This window comes from Pongo pygmaeus, chromosome 23 (genome assembly GCF_028885625.2).
Source record: "Pongo pygmaeus isolate AG05252 chromosome 23, NHGRI_mPonPyg2-v2.0_pri, whole genome shotgun sequence".
NCBI classification, from domain to species: Eukaryota; Metazoa; Chordata; class Mammalia; order Primates; family Hominidae; genus Pongo; species Pongo pygmaeus.
The window spans coordinates 28,152,367-28,172,388 of NC_085931.1; the positions used below are offsets into that span (position 1 = coordinate 28,152,367).

The 20,022-nt window shown below is 43.3% G+C and overlaps 1 protein-coding gene across 1 annotated transcript in view; it reads left to right on the top strand.

Moving 5' to 3' along the window:
• BCL2L13 (BCL2 like 13) overlaps nucleotides 1-15,470 on the top strand; it is a 79,043-nt gene extending 63,573 nt beyond the window's left edge. The window contains 3 exon segments of the mRNA XM_054469447.2: nucleotides 12,955-13,350; nucleotides 13,352-13,384; nucleotides 13,387-15,470. Coding sequence (XP_054325422.1) covers nucleotides 12,955-13,350; nucleotides 13,352-13,384; nucleotides 13,387-13,812 — 855 coding nt within the window. The 3' untranslated portion in view covers nucleotides 13,813-15,470.
• Nucleotides 15,471-20,022: the final 4,552 nt, after the last annotated feature.

The window sequence follows — 20,022 nt, forward strand, 5'->3', positions numbered from 1 at the left end:
ATCAATTTATGATGGGGCATATTCCAATAAATAAACCCATCATAAGTTGAAAATGCATTTTTTTTGGAGATGGAGTCTCGCTCTGTCGCCAGGCAGGTGCAATGTCAGCTCACTGCAACTTCCGCCTCCCGGGCTCAGGTGATTCTCCTGCCTCAGCCTCCCGAGTAGCTGGGACTACAGGCATGCACCACCAAGCCCGGCTAATTTTTGTATTTTTAGTAGAGATGGGATTTCACCATGTTGGCCAGGATGGTCTCCATCTCTTGACCTCGTGATCCACCCGCCTCAGCCTCCCAAAGTGCTGGGATTACAGGCATGAGCCACTGCGCCCAGCCAAAAATGCATTTAATGCTCTGATAAACCCATGGAAAAGTCAAAATATTGTAAGTGGAACCATCATAAGTTGGGGACTGTCTATACAAAGAAAAAAAATGGGCTGGGCGCAGTGGCTCATGCTTGTAATCCCAACAGTTTGGGAGGCCGAGGCGGGCAAATCACTTGAGGTCAGGAGTTCGAGGCCAGCCTGGCCAACACCATGGCGAAACCCCATTTCTACCAAAAGTGTTTTTAAAAAATTAGCCAGGTGTGGCCGGGCGCGGTGGCTCACGTCTGTAATCCCAGCACTTTGGGAGGCCGAGGCAGGCGGATCATGAGGTCAGGAGATCGAGACCATCCTGGCTAACACGGTGAAACCCCGTCTCTACTAAAAATACAAAAAGTTAGTTGGGCGTGGTGGCGGGCGCCTGTAGTCCCAGCTACTCGGGAGGCTGAGGCAGGAGAAAGGCATGAACCTGGGAGGTGGAGCTTGGAGTGAGCAGAGATCGTGCCACTGCACTCCAGCCTGGGCAACAGAGTGAGACTCCATCTCAAAAAAAAAAAAAAAAATAGCCAGGTGTGATGGCGCACACCTGTAATCCCAGCTACTTGGGAGGCTGAGGCAGGAGAATCACTTGAACTCGGGAGGCGGAGGTTGTAGTGAGCCAAGATCATGCAACTGCACTCCAGCCTGGGTGACAGAGTGAGACTCCATCTCAAAAATAAATAAATAAATGGTAGTTGTGAAGTAAAGTAGGGCTTAATCAGGAAAGGCTTCTGTAAAGAAGTATGGTCACATCTTGAAGTAAGTAAAGGACTTTTGTTGAAAAGTAGCAAGGATTCGTTAGATCAGCTTAGGTAGCTTGGGGGCACCGTGACTCAACAGTAACAAAAGACCTCTACTAGAACGTAGAAAGGTGTTTATTATGTTTTGAATCTTGTATGTTTGAACCATTTATGATATATCCTAAACTGAGCTTTGGTTACGATCTGAGATTATTCAGTCCTGTTCAGACCTCCACTGAGTGTCTTTCTTCTTTGTTTATAGTAGAAGTTGGAAAACATATATTTACTCTTCAGAGAGACTTGGAGGTCTAGAACGGCAGGTTATGGTACACGTTATATTGCACATAAAGAATGTTCTGGCCGGGCATGGTGGCTCATGCCTGTAATCCCAGCACTTCGGGAGGATCACTGGGGCCCAGAAATTTGAGACCAGCCTGGGCAACATAGCAAGACCTCGTTTCTACTAAAAATCATAAGGAAAAGAAAAGAATGTTTCATCAATGTGGGCAAAGATGCAGAAAGAGAAGTGGCAGCTATTCAGTGGAAAAGACCCCAGGTTCAAGAACTGGGCCAGCCTTAATAAGTTTCCAAAGACTTCAATGTTAATTTTATATATATATATATTTTTTGTTGTTGTTGTTTGTTTGTTTGTTTTGAGATAGGGTCTCGATTACCCAGGCTGGAGTACAGTGGCACAGACTTGGCTCACTACAACCTCCACTTCCCAGGCTCTAGGAATCCTCCTACCTCATCCTCCTGAGTAGCTGGGACTACAGGCATGTGCAACCACTCCTGGCCAATTTTTGTATTTTTTATAGAGATAGGATCTCACTATGTAACCCAGGCTAGTCTCGAACTCCTGGGCTCAAATCAAACAGTCCACCCACCTTGGCCTCCCAAACTGCTGGGATTACAGGCGTCAGCCACTGCACCCAGTTAATATAACGATACATAACATTATATTAATATAATAAAATATGTATTGAATTCTGTGAGGCACATGGGAAGAGTGTGGCTGAGAAAAGAAACCAGTGCAACAAAAATATTATAAAAATATATCCTTAGTCTCCAGGAGCTTATAGTTATAAGGCAGATCCACACTATTTCCTGTATGTTTTATAGCAAGGAGTAACAAATAAATCCTATGAGTTTAGAAGTAACAAGAAGGATTCAGATGGGCAGAATTGGGAGAGCATTCTGGGTTTTCTGAATTGATGGGACTGTGTGACTTCAGTCATTCTGTTTGGGGGTTGGAATTGTTTTTAGCACCAGTGCTGTGTGACCTTGGGCAACAAAGACACAGGTACAGTTCAGAAGTATGGAAATACAGAGATGAATAAAGAGCTGTACCTAACAGTAGTTGATGTTTAGAGCTTTCATGTCAAAGATGGGACCAACTTTCCTATCATCCAAGCATTTATTGAGCATTACTGTTTGCTCAGCATATGTTAGGCATTACCTGGGGGATAACAAAGAAGTTTAAAGCATGTTTTCTCCCTTGAAGTATTTATAATGTCATTGAGAAGATGACTAATACGTGTGAAAAAATTAGTGAGAAGTATGGTACAAAATAGATATTTTGATACTTTGTGTGGCCCAGACTCAGTGCTGTCTAGGAGTTCAGGAGAAATAAGAGAGGAAGATTAAATACAGTGGAATTTAAGCCAGACTCTGATGGAGCCAGATCAGGGTCTTAAACTGGGGTCCATAGATGTGCTTCAGGGAGTCTAAAATTTCCTCTAAAATGGTATGTTGCTTTGTATGAAAGCACAGTTTTAAGGGAGAGAGGTCTTAATACCTTTCATCATATTTGCAAAACCTTTTCTGCTACCCTAAAATGTTAATACCAGTATCTATATGAATAAGGAGACAGCGCTTGGGAATTTAGTATGGCATTTGTAGGGCACAATGAGTAACCTGCCAGGAGAAGCCTCCCCTCCCATAGGAAACACCTAGCACACAATTACAGAGAGATTTGGGTTAAATGATGGCCCTAGCGATAGAGAAGAAAGATTGACTTTACCTCCTCTAATGCCCTTCACTGTGCTGTAGCCTTTCAAAAATTTATGTTTGGTTTCCTAGGAAAACATTAATGTGCTCAAGAAGGGATAATGTATCATTCTAAATATTGTATGAGTTTGCCCGCTTGCTTTTCAACTGAGTCAGAAAATTATAAATAGACTTCAAATGTAGAACTACTTTATTTTGTAACATTCAAACTGAGCCTTTATGTAATGGCCGGATGGTACCTTAGATTCATCTTTTCTCCTCTAAGTAATTGATGGTGTGTAAGAGGTGCCATGTTGTGGGACAGGGTCTTGAATTCATGTCTCAGCAAGACCGAAGGGGAAATATGCACCTTTTATGAGATAGAGGCAATGTTTTATATCAAGAAAGGTACTGATATTTTACTTCTCGTTCATTGGCCTAATCTTTCCTCCTTCCCCAGCTCCAGCTTAGCCCTTCTTCACCCCCTGTCCTGTGCTTTGGCATACTGAAGAGCCAGTAGTCTGCATATATGATGATATTTTTCAGCACCATGTTTTTGTTCATGCTTTTCCTTCTGCCTGGAATATCTTGCTCATCTTTGATCTGCTGGTTTTCTCTTTCATTCTTTAAGATCCAACTTTGGCCAGGCACAGTGGCTCACACCTGTAATCCCAGCTCTTTGGCTCTTTGGGAGGCCGAGGTGGGTGGATCACTTGAGGTCAGGAGTTCAAAACCAGCCTGGCTGACATGGTGAAAACCCATCTTCAGTGAAAATACAAAAATTAGAAGAGTTAGCCAGGTGTGGTGGCAGGCAGCCTGGGCAACAGAGTGAGACTCCATCTCAAAAAAAAAAAAAAAAAAAATCCAATGTTGTTGTTCCCTCTTCGTGAATCTCTCATGTTCCCAGAGTACCCTCTTTGTCTCCAATGCTATTTCTTTTTTTTTTTTGTAGAGGTGGGGTCTTACCATCTTACCCAGGTGGTCTCTAATTCCTGGGCTCAAGCTTATCCTCCTGTCTGGGCCTCCAAAAATGCTGGGATTTAAGGCGTGAGACAACAATGCCCGGCCTCTGTTACTGTATTTTAAACTCTTTGAAGGTAGAGATTGTTTTATACCAGCACCTAAAGAGTGCAGTTCCTGATAAGAAGAAGCCAGAAATTGGAGAAACCCAATATGATTCCCAGATTTTTGGCTTAACTTACTGGTTTTTTGTATCATCCAAGTTGGATTGCAGGCTTTTAGGAGTCTTTGCATTGCTTCTTATGAAAGATAACAATTGAGGCCAGGCATGGTGGCTCACACTGTAATCCTAACACTTTGGTAGGCCAAAGCAGGCAGATTGCTTAAGATCAGGAATTTGAGACCAGCCTGGGCAACATGGCAAAACCCCATCTCTACAAAAAATGTAAAAATTAGCCAGTCATGATGGTGCATGCCTGTGGTCCTAGCTACTCTGAAGGCTGAAGTAGGAGGGTTGCTTGAGCCCTGGGGGCAGAGGTTGCAGTGAGCTGTGTTCTCGCCACAGCACTCTAGCCTGAGCAACAGAGAGAGACCCTGTCTCAAAAAGAAAAGAAGAGAAGAGAAAAGAAAAAAACAGGAGGGGAGGGAAGGGAAAGATTGCTTATATTAGAGTAATACAGGGAGGGAGGGAGGGAAAAGAAGATTGCTTATATTAAAGTAATACCAGAAAATGTTGATGGAAGGGAAGAGATGTATTTAGATATTAGAAGATATATTTAGGAATAAATACATTGAGATATATTTAGTACTTAATGATTAAATAAAAGGAGGGGAAAATGATGAGATAGATGCTAGCCAAAATATTAGGTATGGGGTAAGACAGAAATGATGTAGAGTTAGTACTTGTAGTTTATAGTCTTCAGTACGACAAGCGTTCTCTTCTGGCTGGCTGTATTGCGTGAGCTCTGCAGTTGATGGATATATAGACTTTATGCACTGCATTTGGTTGTGCGGTACTCTTTATTTGCATTCATTATTGATGATGGTCCCAGAAATGTGTAATGGTTTTACATTATGCCTATACTCATGAAAATGTAATGAGAGTTTGAAAGAGATGAAATCCCGTAAGATTATAGCAGTGACAGTCTGTTTTAGCCATGTGGGGTTTGAAGTCTGGGAAAGGAATCCATATGAGGAATGGCACTAATGGCAGAGATCTTTTTGAAGATTTTAAAAAATTATTAATTAGCATAGACTACTAGTTCCTGTCATAGAACTACTTTTTAGGACACCTTGTTTATCTCCCTGTTTCCTTTAGTCTCAACCCAATTACAAGCACCTTGCAATTATATCAGTATCTAATTTTGTAGCAGTCTTATTTAAGAATTAAAAACCCGGCCAGGTGTGGTGGCTCATGCCTGTAATCCCAGCACTTTAGGAGGCTGAGGTGGGTGGATCACTTGAGATCAGGAGTTCAAGACTAGCCTGGGCAACATGGTGAAACCCTGTATCTATAAAAATACAACAGTTAGCCAGGCATGGTGGTGCATGCCTGTAATCCCAGCTACTTGGGAGGCTGAGGCAGAAGAATTGCCTGAACCCAGGAGGCCAACGTTGTAGTGAAGCGAGATGGCACCGCTACACTCCAGCCTGGGAGACAGAGCAAGGCTCTGTGTGGGAGACAGAGCCTGGCGCTGTATTCAAAATAACAAAAGCATTCAAACAAAAACATTTATAACATTATAACAACACTATTCTAAAGGGTAGAATCAACCCAAATGTTTACCAGCTAATTAATAAGTAAAATGTCGTGCCTACATAAAATGAAATATTATTCTTAGCCATAAAGAAGAATGAAGTACGGCCGAGGCGGGTGGATCATGAGGTCAAGAGATGGAGACCATCCTGGCCAACTTGGTGAAACCCCATCTCTACTAAAAATACAAAAATTAGCTGGGCGTGGTGGTGGGCGCCTGTAATCCCAGCTACTCAGGAGGCTGAGGCAGGATAATCGCTGGAATCCGGGAGGCGGAGGTTTCAGTGAGCCGAGATCACGCCACTGCACTCCAGCCTGGCGAAAGAGTGAGACTCCATCTCAAAAAAAAAAAAAAAAGAAGAATGAAGTACTGATACATGCTACAACATGGGTGGGCCTTGAAAACATTATGCTAAGTGGAAGCAGCCAGATACAAAAGGCTATATTGTATGACTCCATTTCTACTTCTCAGAATAGGCAATCCATAGAGATAGAACGTAGATTAGTGATTGCCAGGGGATGAAAAAGGGGAGAATGGAGAGTGACTACCAAAGGGTGTCTTTTTGGGATGATGGAAATTTTCTGGTAATTCTGGTGTGGTTGCACAACACTATGAATATACTAAAAACCACTGAATGGTACACCTAGAAATGGTGGGTTTCATTTTATTTCTTTCTTTCTTTAGAGACAGGGTCTTGTTCTGTCATTCAGGCTGCAGTGCAGAGGCACGATCACTGCTCACTGTAGCCTTGACCTCCCAGGCTAAAGTAATTCTCCTACCTCAGCCTCCTGAGTAGCTGAGTAGCTGGGACTACAGGTGTACATCACCACGCCCAGCTAATTTTTTAAATTTTTTAATTTTTCTTTTTTTGAGACGGAGTTTCACTCTTGTTGTCCAGGCTGGAGTGCAGTGGCACGATCTCGGCCTTAATTTTTTTTTTTAGAGACGGGATCTCACTGTGTTGCCTAGGTTGGTTTCAAATTCCTAAGCTGAAGTGATCCTCTCTCCTTTGCCTTCCAAAATGTTGGGATTATAGGTGTGAGCCACTGTGCCTGGCTATGAATTTTTATGTTACGTGAATTTTATGAATGTGAATCTCAATACTAAAAGAATAAAAAGTTTTAAAAAATTGATAATAATAGGCCGGGCGTGGTGGCTCATGCCTGTAATCCCAGAACTTTGGGAGGCCGAGGAGGGTGGATCACGAGGTCAGGAGATCAAGACCATCCTGGCTAACACGGTGAAACCCTGTCTCTACTAAAAATACAAAAAATTAGCCGGGCGTGGTGGCGGGCGCCTGTAGTCCCAGCTACTCGGCGGGGAGGCTGAGGCAGGAGAATGGCGTGAACCCGGGAGGTGGAGCTTGCAGTGAGCCGAGATCGCGCCACTGCACTCCAGTCTGGGGGACAGAGCGAGACTCCATCTCAAAAAAAAAAAAATTTCCACATGCCCCACGCTGCATTTGAGATGTGCGAAATTCAGACATTCAGGAGCCTCTTCACCTGATTCAGATTGTTCCACAGTTCCTGTGGGGATTGTTGAGTATCTGCTAATCTCATGTTCCCAGGAAGTAGCAGAGCCCTGTTCATATTTACGTTCTTTTAGTTTTTAAATTTTTGTTATTTTTTAATTTAAAAACTTTTGTTATGCTGCAAAAAGCTTTATTCCATTTAGTCCAGGGCTTGGGAGAGGGCTTCAGGGTGGTTAAAAAAATACATTCTTTTAAATAAATGGAAATAGTTTTTTTTTTTTTTTTAAGTCATAACCCTTATAAGAAATTTTTTGTTTGTTTGTTTTGAGACAGAAGTCTTAATGCCGCCCAGGCTGGAGTGCAGTGGTGCGATCTTGGCTCACTGCAACCTCCGCTCCCTGGGTTCAAGCAATTCTCCTGCCTCAGCCTCCCGAGGAGCTGGGATTACAGGCACATGCCACCATGCCTGGCTAAGTTTTGTATTTTTTAGTAGAGGCAGGGTTTCGCCATGTTGGCCAGGCTGGTTTCGAACTCCTGACCTCAGGTGATCCGCCCACCTCAGCCTCCCAAAGTGCTGGGATTACAGGCGTGAGCCACCATGCCCGGCTAATTTTTTGTATTTTTAGTAGAGACGGGGTTTCACTGTGTTAGCCAGGATGGTCTCGATCTCCTGACCTTGTGATCCACCCTCCTCGGCCTCCCAAAGTGCTGGGATTACAGGTGTGAGCCACCGTGCCCGGCTAATTTTTTGTATTTTTAGTAGATACGGGGTTTCACCGTGTTAGCCAGGATGGTCTCCATCTCCTGACCTCGTGATCCGCCCGCCTCAGCCTCCCAAAGTGCTGGGATTACAGGCATGAGCCACAACGCCCGGCCAAGAAATTTTTATGCTGCACACTTTTCTTGTTACCTTGCCCCTTAGAAATAACTCATAATGGTTTGGTGTACATTTTTCTAAACATGTGTTTTGCTTATATAAACATTTTATTATGTATAAGTGTATGCAAATAAGTAGACATGTATATATGTGCATTTAGTAAATAGGATCATACCATCCATTTTCCCACAGAGTTATCTTTGCCACAAATCATGTGACCTTGTATATCTAGTTCTGGATTCTATTTTATTTAATTGGCCTAATTGCCTCTTTGTTTTTTTTGGAATTGAGACAAGGTCTTGCTCTGTCATCCAGGCTGGACTACAGTGGCACGATCATAGCTCAGTGAAGATTCAAACTCCTGGGCTCAAGGGATCATCCCATTTCAGCCTCCTGAGTTGAGTAGATGAGACTACGTGTGTGTGTGTGTGTGTGTGTGTGTGTGTGTGTGTGTGTATAGAGACGATGTCTTACTATGTTGCTCATGCTTGTCTTGAACTCCTGGCCTCAAGCAGTCCTCCCGCCTCAGCTTCCCAAAGTGCTGGGATTACAGGTGTGAACCACTGTGCCCAGCCAGGTCTAATTGCCTATTTTTAAGCTCTTACCATACTTATATAATCAATGTGCCTTTGTAATGGGTTGAGTCGATACCTGGTGGTGTCAGCTCTCAAACTTTGTTGTTTTTCAAGATCAGCTTAATTTCCTTGGCCTTTTTAAATTGCTATATAGATTTTAGAATTAATTGGTTGTCAATTTCCATAAGAAAAAACCTGGTGGGATTTTATATTGGAGATTGTATTGAACCAAAGTGTTAATTTGGGAATAGTTGACATCTTTACAGTAGTTTTCCAGTCTATGAGCATGATATATATATCCCTTTAGGATATCTTTAATTTCTCTCAATAATACTTTGTAGTTTTTTATGTAGAGTTATTGTACAATATGGGCTTCCTTCCACATTGGACTTAAAAATGTACTTATTTCTTTTTTAATAGTAGTTAAATAGTTTGGATGAACCATACATATTTTTAAACTTTCCTGAGGGTATTGAAGACTGTTTGAAATCCTTATGTATTAAAAATGATGCTAATGAAAATCCTTGCAAAATGTGTAAGCTTGAGACCTGATTACAGCTTCCGGTTAGTATCTCCGTCTTTTCTTACTTAGCTGAACCAAACCCTCCCTGTATCTCCCTCTCTCTTTCTCCCTCTCCCTCTCTCCCTCTCTCTCTCTCCCTCTCCCTCTCTCCCTCTCTCTTTCTCCCTCTCTCCCTCTCTCTTTCTCCCTCTCCCTCTCTCCCTCTCTCTTTCTCCCTCTCTGTGTCTCCCTCTCCTGAATGCATCCTCTTCTGGACCATTCCAGTGGTCCTTACCCTGAGGCTGGGGCAAGCTGTCATCCTCAAAAACTGGGAGGCCTAGAAGCCCTCTCTCTCTTCCAAGCCAATGGGCCCTCCAATTTTCCCAGTTGTATACTGAAGTATTGTAATTTTTAAAGACAGATTTTACTTTCTAGTTTTGTGTTATCTCTGCTTAGAAGAGATGGAGGAGGAAGGAGAAGTTTGTAAATTACCTTCTTTAGCCAAGGAAGGGTATTGTTTCCAATTGTTTTCACTTTCTTATTGTCCCATCCAGTTGGTATTTTAGAATAGCTCTTTGTCCTACCACCATACCACCAAAAACAACAATTAAAATGACAACACAAACAATAACAAGTTATGAAATAGCATAACTTACTGATTACTTCCTTTGTACAAAATACTAATCTAAGCACTATAAATACTATACCTCGGGCCGGGTGTGGTGGCTCATGCCTGTAATCCCAGCACTTTGGGAGGCCGAGGCAGGCGGATCACGAGGTCAAGAGACTGAGACCATCGTGGCCAACATGGTGAAACCCCATCTCTACTAAAAATACAAGTATTAGCTGGGCATGGTGGCGTGCGCCTGTAGTTCCAGCTACTCGGGAGGCTGAGGCAGGAGAATCGCTTGAACCTGGGAGACGGAGGTTGCAGTGAGCCAAGATCGCACCACTGCACTCCAGCCTGGTGACAGAGTGAGACTCCGTCTCAAAAAAAAAAAAGAAATACTATACCTCATTTTAAAAATGAACTCAGGTCCAGGTGTGGTGGCTCACACCTATAATCTCAGCACTTTGAGACACTGAGGTGAGAGAATTGCTTGAAGCCAGGAGTTTGAGACCAGCCTGGGCAACATAGAGAGACCCGTCTCTACAAAAAATAAAAAAACGTAGCTGAGTGCAGTGGCCCATGCTGCTATTCCCAGCTACTCAGGAGGCTGAGGCGAGAGGATCCCTTGGGGCCAGAAGGTTGAGGCTGCAGTGACCTGTGACAGAGCCTGTGTGACAGAGCGAGACCCCAACTCTAAAAATACAACAAAAACAATCTTATCTAGTCAGTCATCCCCATTTTATTTGTGAAGAAATTGAAGTCTAAAAGTTTAAGCAAGGTATCCAGAGTCGCACAGCTGGTACACAGTTGGAGCTGGGATACAAGCCAGTTGTTTTTGATTGTGAATTTTGTGGTCATACTGTATTTTACCCCCCTGCTTATTCCATACTCATAGAACATCCTTGATGCTTACCAGGGCCTCTGAAGTGGTTGGAGCAAGGGTTGAGGTAGAAAGTGGTGCAGTATGATGCCGACATCATGGTCGTGTGATTTATTTGTATTTCTTATTTCCTTTTTTATGGGGCTGATAGACTTTTGATTTATGTTAGATCCTTGATGTATGTAGAAAGTTTTTGGTTTTGGTTGAAGAATGAAATTATCCTACTTCAGATAAATAGCAACCATAATCGTAAAATGAAGTAGAAATTAATTTGCTTTACATATTCCATTCAGATTCCCTGTAGCTTTTACGAGTGTTGTCTAGTGTTTGTATGACAATTTCTGAACATCTCTGTGACATTCCATTCCATTGGTTCTCTTCCTGTCCTTTTATTGCGCCTTACCCTCTGGGTTGGCCTAGCCCCTTGTGCATACACCTGTCATAAAGCTTTCTGTATCATATTGAAGTTAGTTATTCATATGTCAGTCTCACAGCTGCCTAGTAAATTCTGTAAGAATAGACCCATTCTTCCTCGTAGCCCTTGTGCCTGACACAGCCCTGATAAGCAGTAGGCACATGGTGACCTGTTATTATTAGACATGGACACAAGGCCTGTGCCATAGGGCTTTATTGCTTTCACTCAGACTTCCTGACGAAAGAAGCAAGAGTCTCCGTGTCTGCAGCATCTCTCCATTCTGGCTCTGCCATCAGAGGAATTTTAAAGCAAAGCTCTGATTGTAATTTTGTACCTCAGAGATGTCAGTGACAAACCATCGCCTGTTGGATAAAGTCCGTATTTCTTAGCTCTCTGTCATTCAGGTTCCTCCATGGTCCTGTCCTCACTGACCTTCTATTCTTCATGTGCACTCTGTGTTAATTAAACAGGGCTCTGTCCTTATCTTCTTTTTTTTCTGTCTCTGTGCTTTTGCCTGCATTGTGTCTTCTGTGTACCCTTCGCCTGCCAAAATCTTACCCATTCTTCAGATGTCTGATATAAATGCTAGTCCCTCTGTGAAGCTTTCTGTGATCCCCCTGCTTTCTCTGACCTCTACCCAAAGAGGTCTTTTTCCCATCTGAACTTTTTTTTTCTTCTAAGGAAAGCAGCACTGCCATATGAACCCTTAGTAGCACTTGGACTATGACATAGCATTATTTGTATACCCTACTAAGTGATAAATTCCTTGAGCACAAGGTCTTGCCTTTGTTTTCTCTGCTGTTTTGCATTAATTACTGCCTTGAACATACAGGGTGAGTATCCCTTATCCAAAGTGCTTGGGATCAGAAGTGTTTTGGATTTTAATTTTTTTTTTTTTTTGGATTTTGGAATGTTTGTATGTATGTGATGAGATGTCTTGGGGATTGGAAAGCCCAAACATGACATTTACTTCTTTTTGTATGCACCTTATACATACAGAGTGAAGGCAATTTTATATTAATATATTAATTTATAATATAAATACACAATATTTATAATATAAATATATATATAATATTTTGTGTGCAGATTTTTGACTGTGTTTTGCCTGCACCCATCACATGAGGTCAAGTGTGGAATTTTCCACTTGTGATGTCATTTCAGTGCTCAAAAAGTTTCGGATTTTGGGCCGGGCACAGTGGCTCACGCCTGTAATCCCAGCACTTTTGGGAGGCCGAGGCGGGTGGATCACTGAAGGTCTGGAGTTCCAGACCAGCCTGGCCAACATGATGAAACCCCATCTCTACTAACAATACAAAAGTTAGCTGGGCGTGGTGGCAGGTGCCTATAATCGCAGCTACTGGGAAGGCTGAAGCAGGAGAATCGCTTGAACCTGGGAAGCGGAGGTTGCAGTGAGCTGAGATCGCGCCACTGCACTGTAGCCTGGGAGACAGAGCAAGACTCCGTCTCAAAAAAAAAAAAAAAAAAAAAAAAAAAAACCCTCAGATTTTGGATCATTTCAGATTTCAAGTTTTCAGATTAGGATGCTCTCAGCCTGTATGTGAATTACACTGAATGTGTATATTAACTAACGATTTTTTAGTTTCAAGGAAACTGCTCAGAAGGCTGTCAAAAATTCTTTCTCTGCATTGGCCTACAAATAAATGCTTTCTGAGTTTCCATTCAGAAACTATGTAGGTTTAAACAGTGTTTCATTCCTAGAACTTCAGTTTAGGAAAGAATTTGCTTTCCAGATTGGTGTTTATGTTTTAAATAGTTACCATTCTTTATTATTGATGCTTGTCCTTCGTTTCTAGGGCACTGTGTTTAGTCTTGAGTCAGAGGAGGAGGAATACCCTGGAATCACTGCAGAAGATAGCAATGACATTTACATTCTGCCCAGCGACAACTCTGGACAAGTCAGTCCCCCAGAGTCTCCAACTGTGACCACTTCCTGGCAGTCTGAGAGCTTACCTGTGTCGCTGTCAGCTAGCCAGAGTTGGCACACAGAAAGCCTGCCAGTGTCACTAGGCCCTGAGTCCTGGCAGCAGATTGCAATGGATCCTGAAGAAGTGAAAAGCTTAGACAGCAACGGAGCTGGAGAGAAGAGTGAGAACAACTCCTCTAATTCTGACATTGTGCACGTGGAGAAAGAAGAGGTACCTGAGGGCATGGAAGAGGCTGCTGTGGCTTCTGTGGTCTTGCCAGCGCGGGAGCTGCAAGAGGCACTTCCTGAAGCCCCAGCTCCCTTGCTTCCACATATCACTGCCACCTCCCTGCTGGGGACAAGGGAACCTGACACAGAAGTGATCACAGTTGAGAAATCCAGCCCTGCTACATCTCTGTTTGTAGAACTTGATGAAGAAGAGGTGAAAGCAGCAACAACTGAACCTACTGAAGTGGAGGAGGTGGTCCCCGCACCGGAACCCACAGAAATGCTGCTGAGTGAGAAGGAGACAAACGCAAGGGAAGAGAGCCTTGTGGAAGAGCTGTCCTCTCCCGGCGAGAAGAAGCCCATGCCGCTGTCTGAGGGCAAGTCTAGACTGTCCCCCGCCGGTGAGATGAAGCCCATGCCGCTGTCTGAGGGCAAGTCTATACTGCTGTTTGGAGGGGCTGCTGCTGTTGCCATCCTGGCAATGGCCATTGGGGTAGCCCTGGCTCTGAGAAAGAAATAGGAGGCTTTTCAGAAGAGAAAGACAGAAGGATGTAAGGTTGGAGTTGTATTGGCTGGAATTTGAACCTCCAGCAGCTGTCTGGACATTTGTGGAACACTCTGGGGTAATTGGGGACTTCTGCTCAATATGGCAGTGGCATGTTAGGCATGTTAGGGCTTGAGGTGGGGCATTCACATTCATCTGACTGTAAATCCCAAGGGCCTCGGCTCATGCTAAATTGAGAATCTTAGGGGTAAAGAAAGCATCCCCTCTAGGACCGGGTTTCTCAGCCTTGGCACTAGTGATGTTCTGACCATTCTCTGTAGTGGGGCTGTCCTGTGTGTGGTGGGCTGTTCAGCAGCACCCCTGGCCTCCACCCGCTAGATGCCAGTGGCACCCCCTCCCAGAGATGACAACCGAAGATGTCTCTAGACATTGCCAAATGTCCCCCGTGAACATCCCCTATTGAGACCCACTGCTTTAGCAGGAGAGGGTTTACTTAGGAAGAATTGGGATAGAAATTCCCAGCTGAGAGAGCTTAGCTGTGGGCTCCTCAGCTACTGACTTGTTAGCTCTTAATCCCCTTAGAATTTCATCTTTCCTGATGAGCAGGCTGGGCTCTGCACCCACTCTTTTTTTGCCCCCCCCGCCCCTCATCCTGGAGTGTGAGGGCGCTCGCCCGTACTCTCAGCTGCCTCTCAGGGACTGCACTGTTCCTCTTCACCCCCAGGTTCCTGCTAAGATCCCACGGGCGAGGGTTTGCTCTGGACTCAGACCTGTCACGTCCCCAAAGCTTCCTGCAGCTCCACCTTATAAAAATGCTGCCTTTGGGAATCTTCGAAATATGTACACAGAGAAAATAACATGAAAGAGAGCTGGGGTCCCCACTTGTGAGTGCAATTGCAAGTAACTCTGGCTAGAGAGACACATGTGTCTTGTGTCGAGGCAGGAGGATAACCCGGATGACCTTCTGAGGTCTCTTCAGCCCTTTTCGCTAGTGGTCACCCACCACTATGGTTACTTGCCAGCAACATCTCTATTGCTGGATGGTCCCTGTCTATAACCTTGGGCTAGTATATTTTTTCCAATATGGGACCTCAGTCTTACTACTGATGAGTTCTATGGGTCTCTTGCTAGGGGGTAAGGATTTTTATTCTTGGGCTTATAGAGCCAGTTAGATCATAACTCTTATGAAATAGAAGTGTCCTAAATATCACTGAAATAAAAAGTAGGAAAAAGAAGCTTGAATTTTAAGACTGAGGCTGCTCTGCAGATTCTAGTTTGGCTTTCAGAGTTCAAGAGTGGTGGCATCTTCACCTGAATTCTTCAATGCCAGGGTAATAAACCAAAATAGTCCTAATCAGTATATGCTAGTTGAGCATCGGCATAATTTTCTTTCCTCTGGCTGATCCCAGCCCTAAAGGAAGTGTAGACCTGTGTCTTTCCATGCCCAAGGGTCACGACGTCACTATGCAGGGCACACGTGGCTTGGTTTAAAAAGGTCATCTTAGATTTATCTTAGTAAATGTAATAAATTATTTTTTAGATCCTGAAATTTATAATAAAAATACTTTACCTACCCTGATCACCAAAACCTGATGTTTTAAATGTGCTTTCGTTTTGAAATTTATGTTTTCAAATAAAATCTCCCTAAAGCAATATTTAAAAATTGGTCAAAACAAGGTCTGGGAGTATGTTTGTGTGTCTTTCCAGCCTTATCCTGTAGCATGTCTTTGTTCTGTGTTTTAGTGTCCCATTTAGGGAGTGATGTTTTAAGGGTTTTTGTGTACTTGGATTAAGTAATTAGAGGTGAGTGGGGGGAATGGAATTAGTGAGGCAACGATTTTTTTCTTCATGGGCTCTGATAGTTGCATTGGATTGTTCTGTATTCTAATTGCTATATTTGTGTTTGTGTAGGTGAAGAGCAAACTGGTGCATTATCTTGATTTTTAAAAAGTAATAAAATCCTTTGAGTTCCAGTATTAACACTTGCCAGCTCTGGATCCTCACACACACTGGCTGAGCGCATTCAAGCACTGATCGAAGCCAGGTTCATCTCTGAGCTGCTGAAAGGAGGTGTGAGGCTTAGGAAATTGGAGCCTGTGTTGCCCACAAAAGGAAAGAATAAGGAAGAAATGTGGTATGGAAGCAGCTACTTGCTGCTTTATTTTCCCACCTGTTGGACATTCCCCCACAATGATTTGGCCAGTTGTATTTCACGGTAATGGAACTAGATAGTGTTTTCCATTGGCTTTGTCTGGTAGCTCTTGGTCAGCTCCTGAGTTCTTCCTTCACTTCCTCACCCTCTGCCTCCAGCAGTGGAAGGGAACAGCCCTCATGAGGACTGCTTCCTACTGCAGCTCCTGCTTTTTGTTCATACATTTAAAAAACTATTAAGCTTCCCCTCCTTTTGGGGGGAGGAGCTGATAGTAGGAGGCCATTCCTTCCGCCTCCAACTTATACCCTCTAAGTCTAAGGTGAAGGAAAGATTCAGAATAAATCCAACTTGTTTATAGAAAAGTTCTTGTTAGTCCTTAGACTTCATCTCAACTGCTCTGTTGAAGGTAATGATTTATTGGGGGAAAAAATAATGCCAGTTTATCCTCTCTGTATTAAAGTGACAATTCTGGGCCCACAGAAATCAGTCAGTACCTACAGTGTGCCTTAAGAGGACTCTCATGATCATCATTCCCTTCTAGAGAACATTCTAGATCAAGAAATGCAACTGTTGACCTTCTGGTTCACCCATCTCCCCCTCGAGGCATTCTTGATACCCCTTCCCACCTGCATTTCTGTCCCAGGGATACCAGATGCAGCCACTACCTAACTAGGCTTGTCCTGGGGGAGTGAGCCGTGAACCTCGAGACATGGCTTTGAGTCACAGCTACTGTTCATTTCCTCAGGCTTTGCGCTGAGTCCCTCAATAATATGAAAGTAAGGCAAGTAGTCTCCTTGCCTTTCTCCTGAAAGGTATGAGATGTGGACATTTCAGTGTTTGAATTATTTTAAGAGATGTTTTATAGAAATAAAATGTTTTGTAGCTAAGGAGTTTTTTCCCTTTCTCTTAATTTCTTACATCTTTCCACACAAACTTATCTTTCCAAGAATTTGAGGTGGTGATCATATCCATCAAGACGGCCTTGTAGGCTATCTGATTGCTAACAGACACGACTTAGAGCTTCTGCCCAAATTCCCACACAAGCATTATCTCGTTTAACATCTCAGCGACATACTGGATACCAGAATAATGTTTCCTCTTCTCTGGTGCATCAAGACCTGCCCTTAGTGATAATCTCTCAATTATGACATCCATTTGAGTTTAGGGTGTATAATTTTTCCTAAAAAAAAAATTCATGTCGATAATTACAATTTTAGCAAATACTAGTTGAGCATTTACAACATGCCAGAGATGATTCTAGTGCTCTCACATACCTTATTTCACCTTCACAGTTCTAATAGCTGTTTGTATTCCTTTTATTCCCATATTACAGAATGAAGAACCTAATCAGAGTTTGTTAGTTTTTCTTTTTCTTTTCTTTTTTTTTTTTTTTTTTTTTTTGAGACAGAGCCTCGCTCTGTCACCCAGGCTGGAGTGCAGTGGCACGATCTCAGCTTACTGCAAGCTCTGCCTCCCGGGTTCATGCCATTCTGCCTCAGCCTCCCGAGTAGCTGGGACTCAGGTGCCCGCCACCACGCCCGGCTGATTTTTTTGTATTTTTAGTAGAGACGGGGTTTCTACTATGTTAGCCAGGATGGTCTCGATCTCCTGACCTCGTGATCCACCTGCCTGGGCCTCCCAAAGTGCTGGGATTACAGGCGTGAGCCACCGTGCCCGGCCCAGAGTTAGTTAGTTTTTCTAATGTCCTCAAGCATAGGAGAGACAAGGCAATGATTTTGCCGGTTTTTATCCTTTTCCTGGCCCTGCAAAGCAGTATTGGCAGGTCCCCTGCAAACAGTTGCGCCAGTTGTTTACTGCATAAGGACTGACTGGGGACAAATTCCGTCGTGCAGCCTGTGCTCTGCTCACCATGCTGTGGGGTCTGGGAGAAGGGAAGTATTTTTTTAATTTGTACAAAGGCACCATATAGGCTCACTTAAATATTAAGCATGTTCTACTACAAAAAAACAAGAGCGAGGGTTAGGTCCAGGACTGGTCTCAGCTTCCAATTATGTAGCCGTTTTCCCTGTAGACATTGAGTGAGATGCTTTGTGGTTACAGAATTCACAGTCATTGCCGATGAGCTTTCATTAGCTTTCTTGATTAAATATTTTTGCTTGTAAACAAGGTTAGGCAATCTGTCCCATCAATTATCACAAAGTGCTAAATGAGGGGGGTGAAGACGGCATGACGATGCATTTCTTGGTCTTTCTGTTTGTTCAAGTTCGTCCCTTCTCCCCTGCGTATGCCATCATAAGGGTAGGGCTGTGGAGTGAAGTGTGGGGAATACCTGGAAGCATTGCTTGGCCTCTGGACAGACAAAGAGGTTGGGGACTTAGGAGGGTTGACCAGGTATGGCCACAAATACGTCAGCTCCTGGAGGATCTTCCCAGTGAAAAGCCTCCTACTACGTTCCACAGCACATCATGGTAATTATAACCTTGGCTAGATGATACCTATTCTATGGTACAGAATAGTGACATTCAATTACCTCATATATATATAAAGAGAGCTCCATGGAGAGTTGGAAAGTGCATGCCACTAAAATATTAACACATCCCATCTTCCCTTTCTTTTTGCAAGGCTGTTGAATTTCAGCCCAGCATCCCCCACACTAACACCATCAGGTCTTCCACATTTGATGTTTACACCACAGGAGCCCACACCAGACTGCTGCTTCCCTGTGAGCTCAGAGTGAAATTGTTCTCAGGGGTATTTGCAAGGACTTGTCATCAGTTAAAGACTAGCAGCTGGCTCCAGGTGATTCTACTCCGCTGTCACCTCTCCAAAGGGGAAATTGAATAGTGGTATTGCTCACTGTGGTGAGTGTTCTTTGCACCACCAGAAGAAACTGGTTAATGAATGTACTATTTAGAAGAAAAGTTTTGACATTTTAAGATTACTAGTTGTTCTCTTTCCCCAGGAAAAGAAGGTCAAAGTACAGTCTTCCCTGTTGCAGAGTTTGGAATAACTCTGTTTGTCCCTGATGCTTTCCAGCAGGAGAACTGTATTATGTAGAGGGGTCCTTGGCCAGCATCAAAGGAAAAAAATTATTTTTTTCCTAGACCTGTATTTTTCCTGTTACAGTCTTCCATTTATTTCTTCCTCCAGATTAAAAGTGCCTCTTCCTACCTAACTCATTCCTTAAGTAAGGTCAATTTAGTGTTGGCTCAAATGCTCTCATCTCAAAAATACCAGAATTGAATGGTAACTTGGATAATTAAGTTAACATGTGCATTTTAAGCAGCATGTGTTTCCTTTTTCCGTGTGAGTTCCATGAGCCTCTGCACTGCCGCTCTGCTCTGCTGAACTGATCACTGTGGGTCATTCTGGCTCCTCTTCCCTCTTGTCATCTACCTTTTGGCCAGTCTACTCTTCATCAGGGGAAAGGAACAAACTTCAAATCTGTGAGTTATTCTGTCAGAAGCAACGTGCTAGAGAGAACACATGGGATTTGAAGATAATCAATCAATGGTATCCACATGGTAACTCTATGCCCGTGACTTAGGCGGTATCATTTCACATCATCAAGTGTCTTTGTTAAGTCCATACTTAATTGGTTTGACTGCAGGTTCTGAAAACAAGATCGTAACATTCAAAGGACTCTTTGTTAAGTCCATACTTAATTGGTTTGACTCCAGGTTCTGAAAACAAGATCGTAACATTCAAAGGACTCTATATTCCAATTCTCAGCCAGCACAACTAATAAAGTTGTTGGACAATAAAACTAGGCGCCAGTGCTGTGATCCTTTAAGGAAGCCTTGAGTATCGCAGCAGTTAATGCTGGGTCCTAAGAGGAGAGGTCAGGAATGATTTGACCTTCTGAATGCACCAAATGTCCCACGTGACTTTGAGATACACCAAGCATCTTTTCAAGGAGAAAGCTTTTGATGTTTAACAAAGGAATTTCCATCACTTCATTCAAATATTTTTAAAAGAGGAAAACACATTCTCTGAATTACAGTCACCTTTGAATCATATCCACAAGGATTGTGTCACAGGGCAAAATCCACCAACTGCCAGGATCTGCCCGAGTCACCACGGCTGGGAAGTGCTCAAGACGGAACATTTGT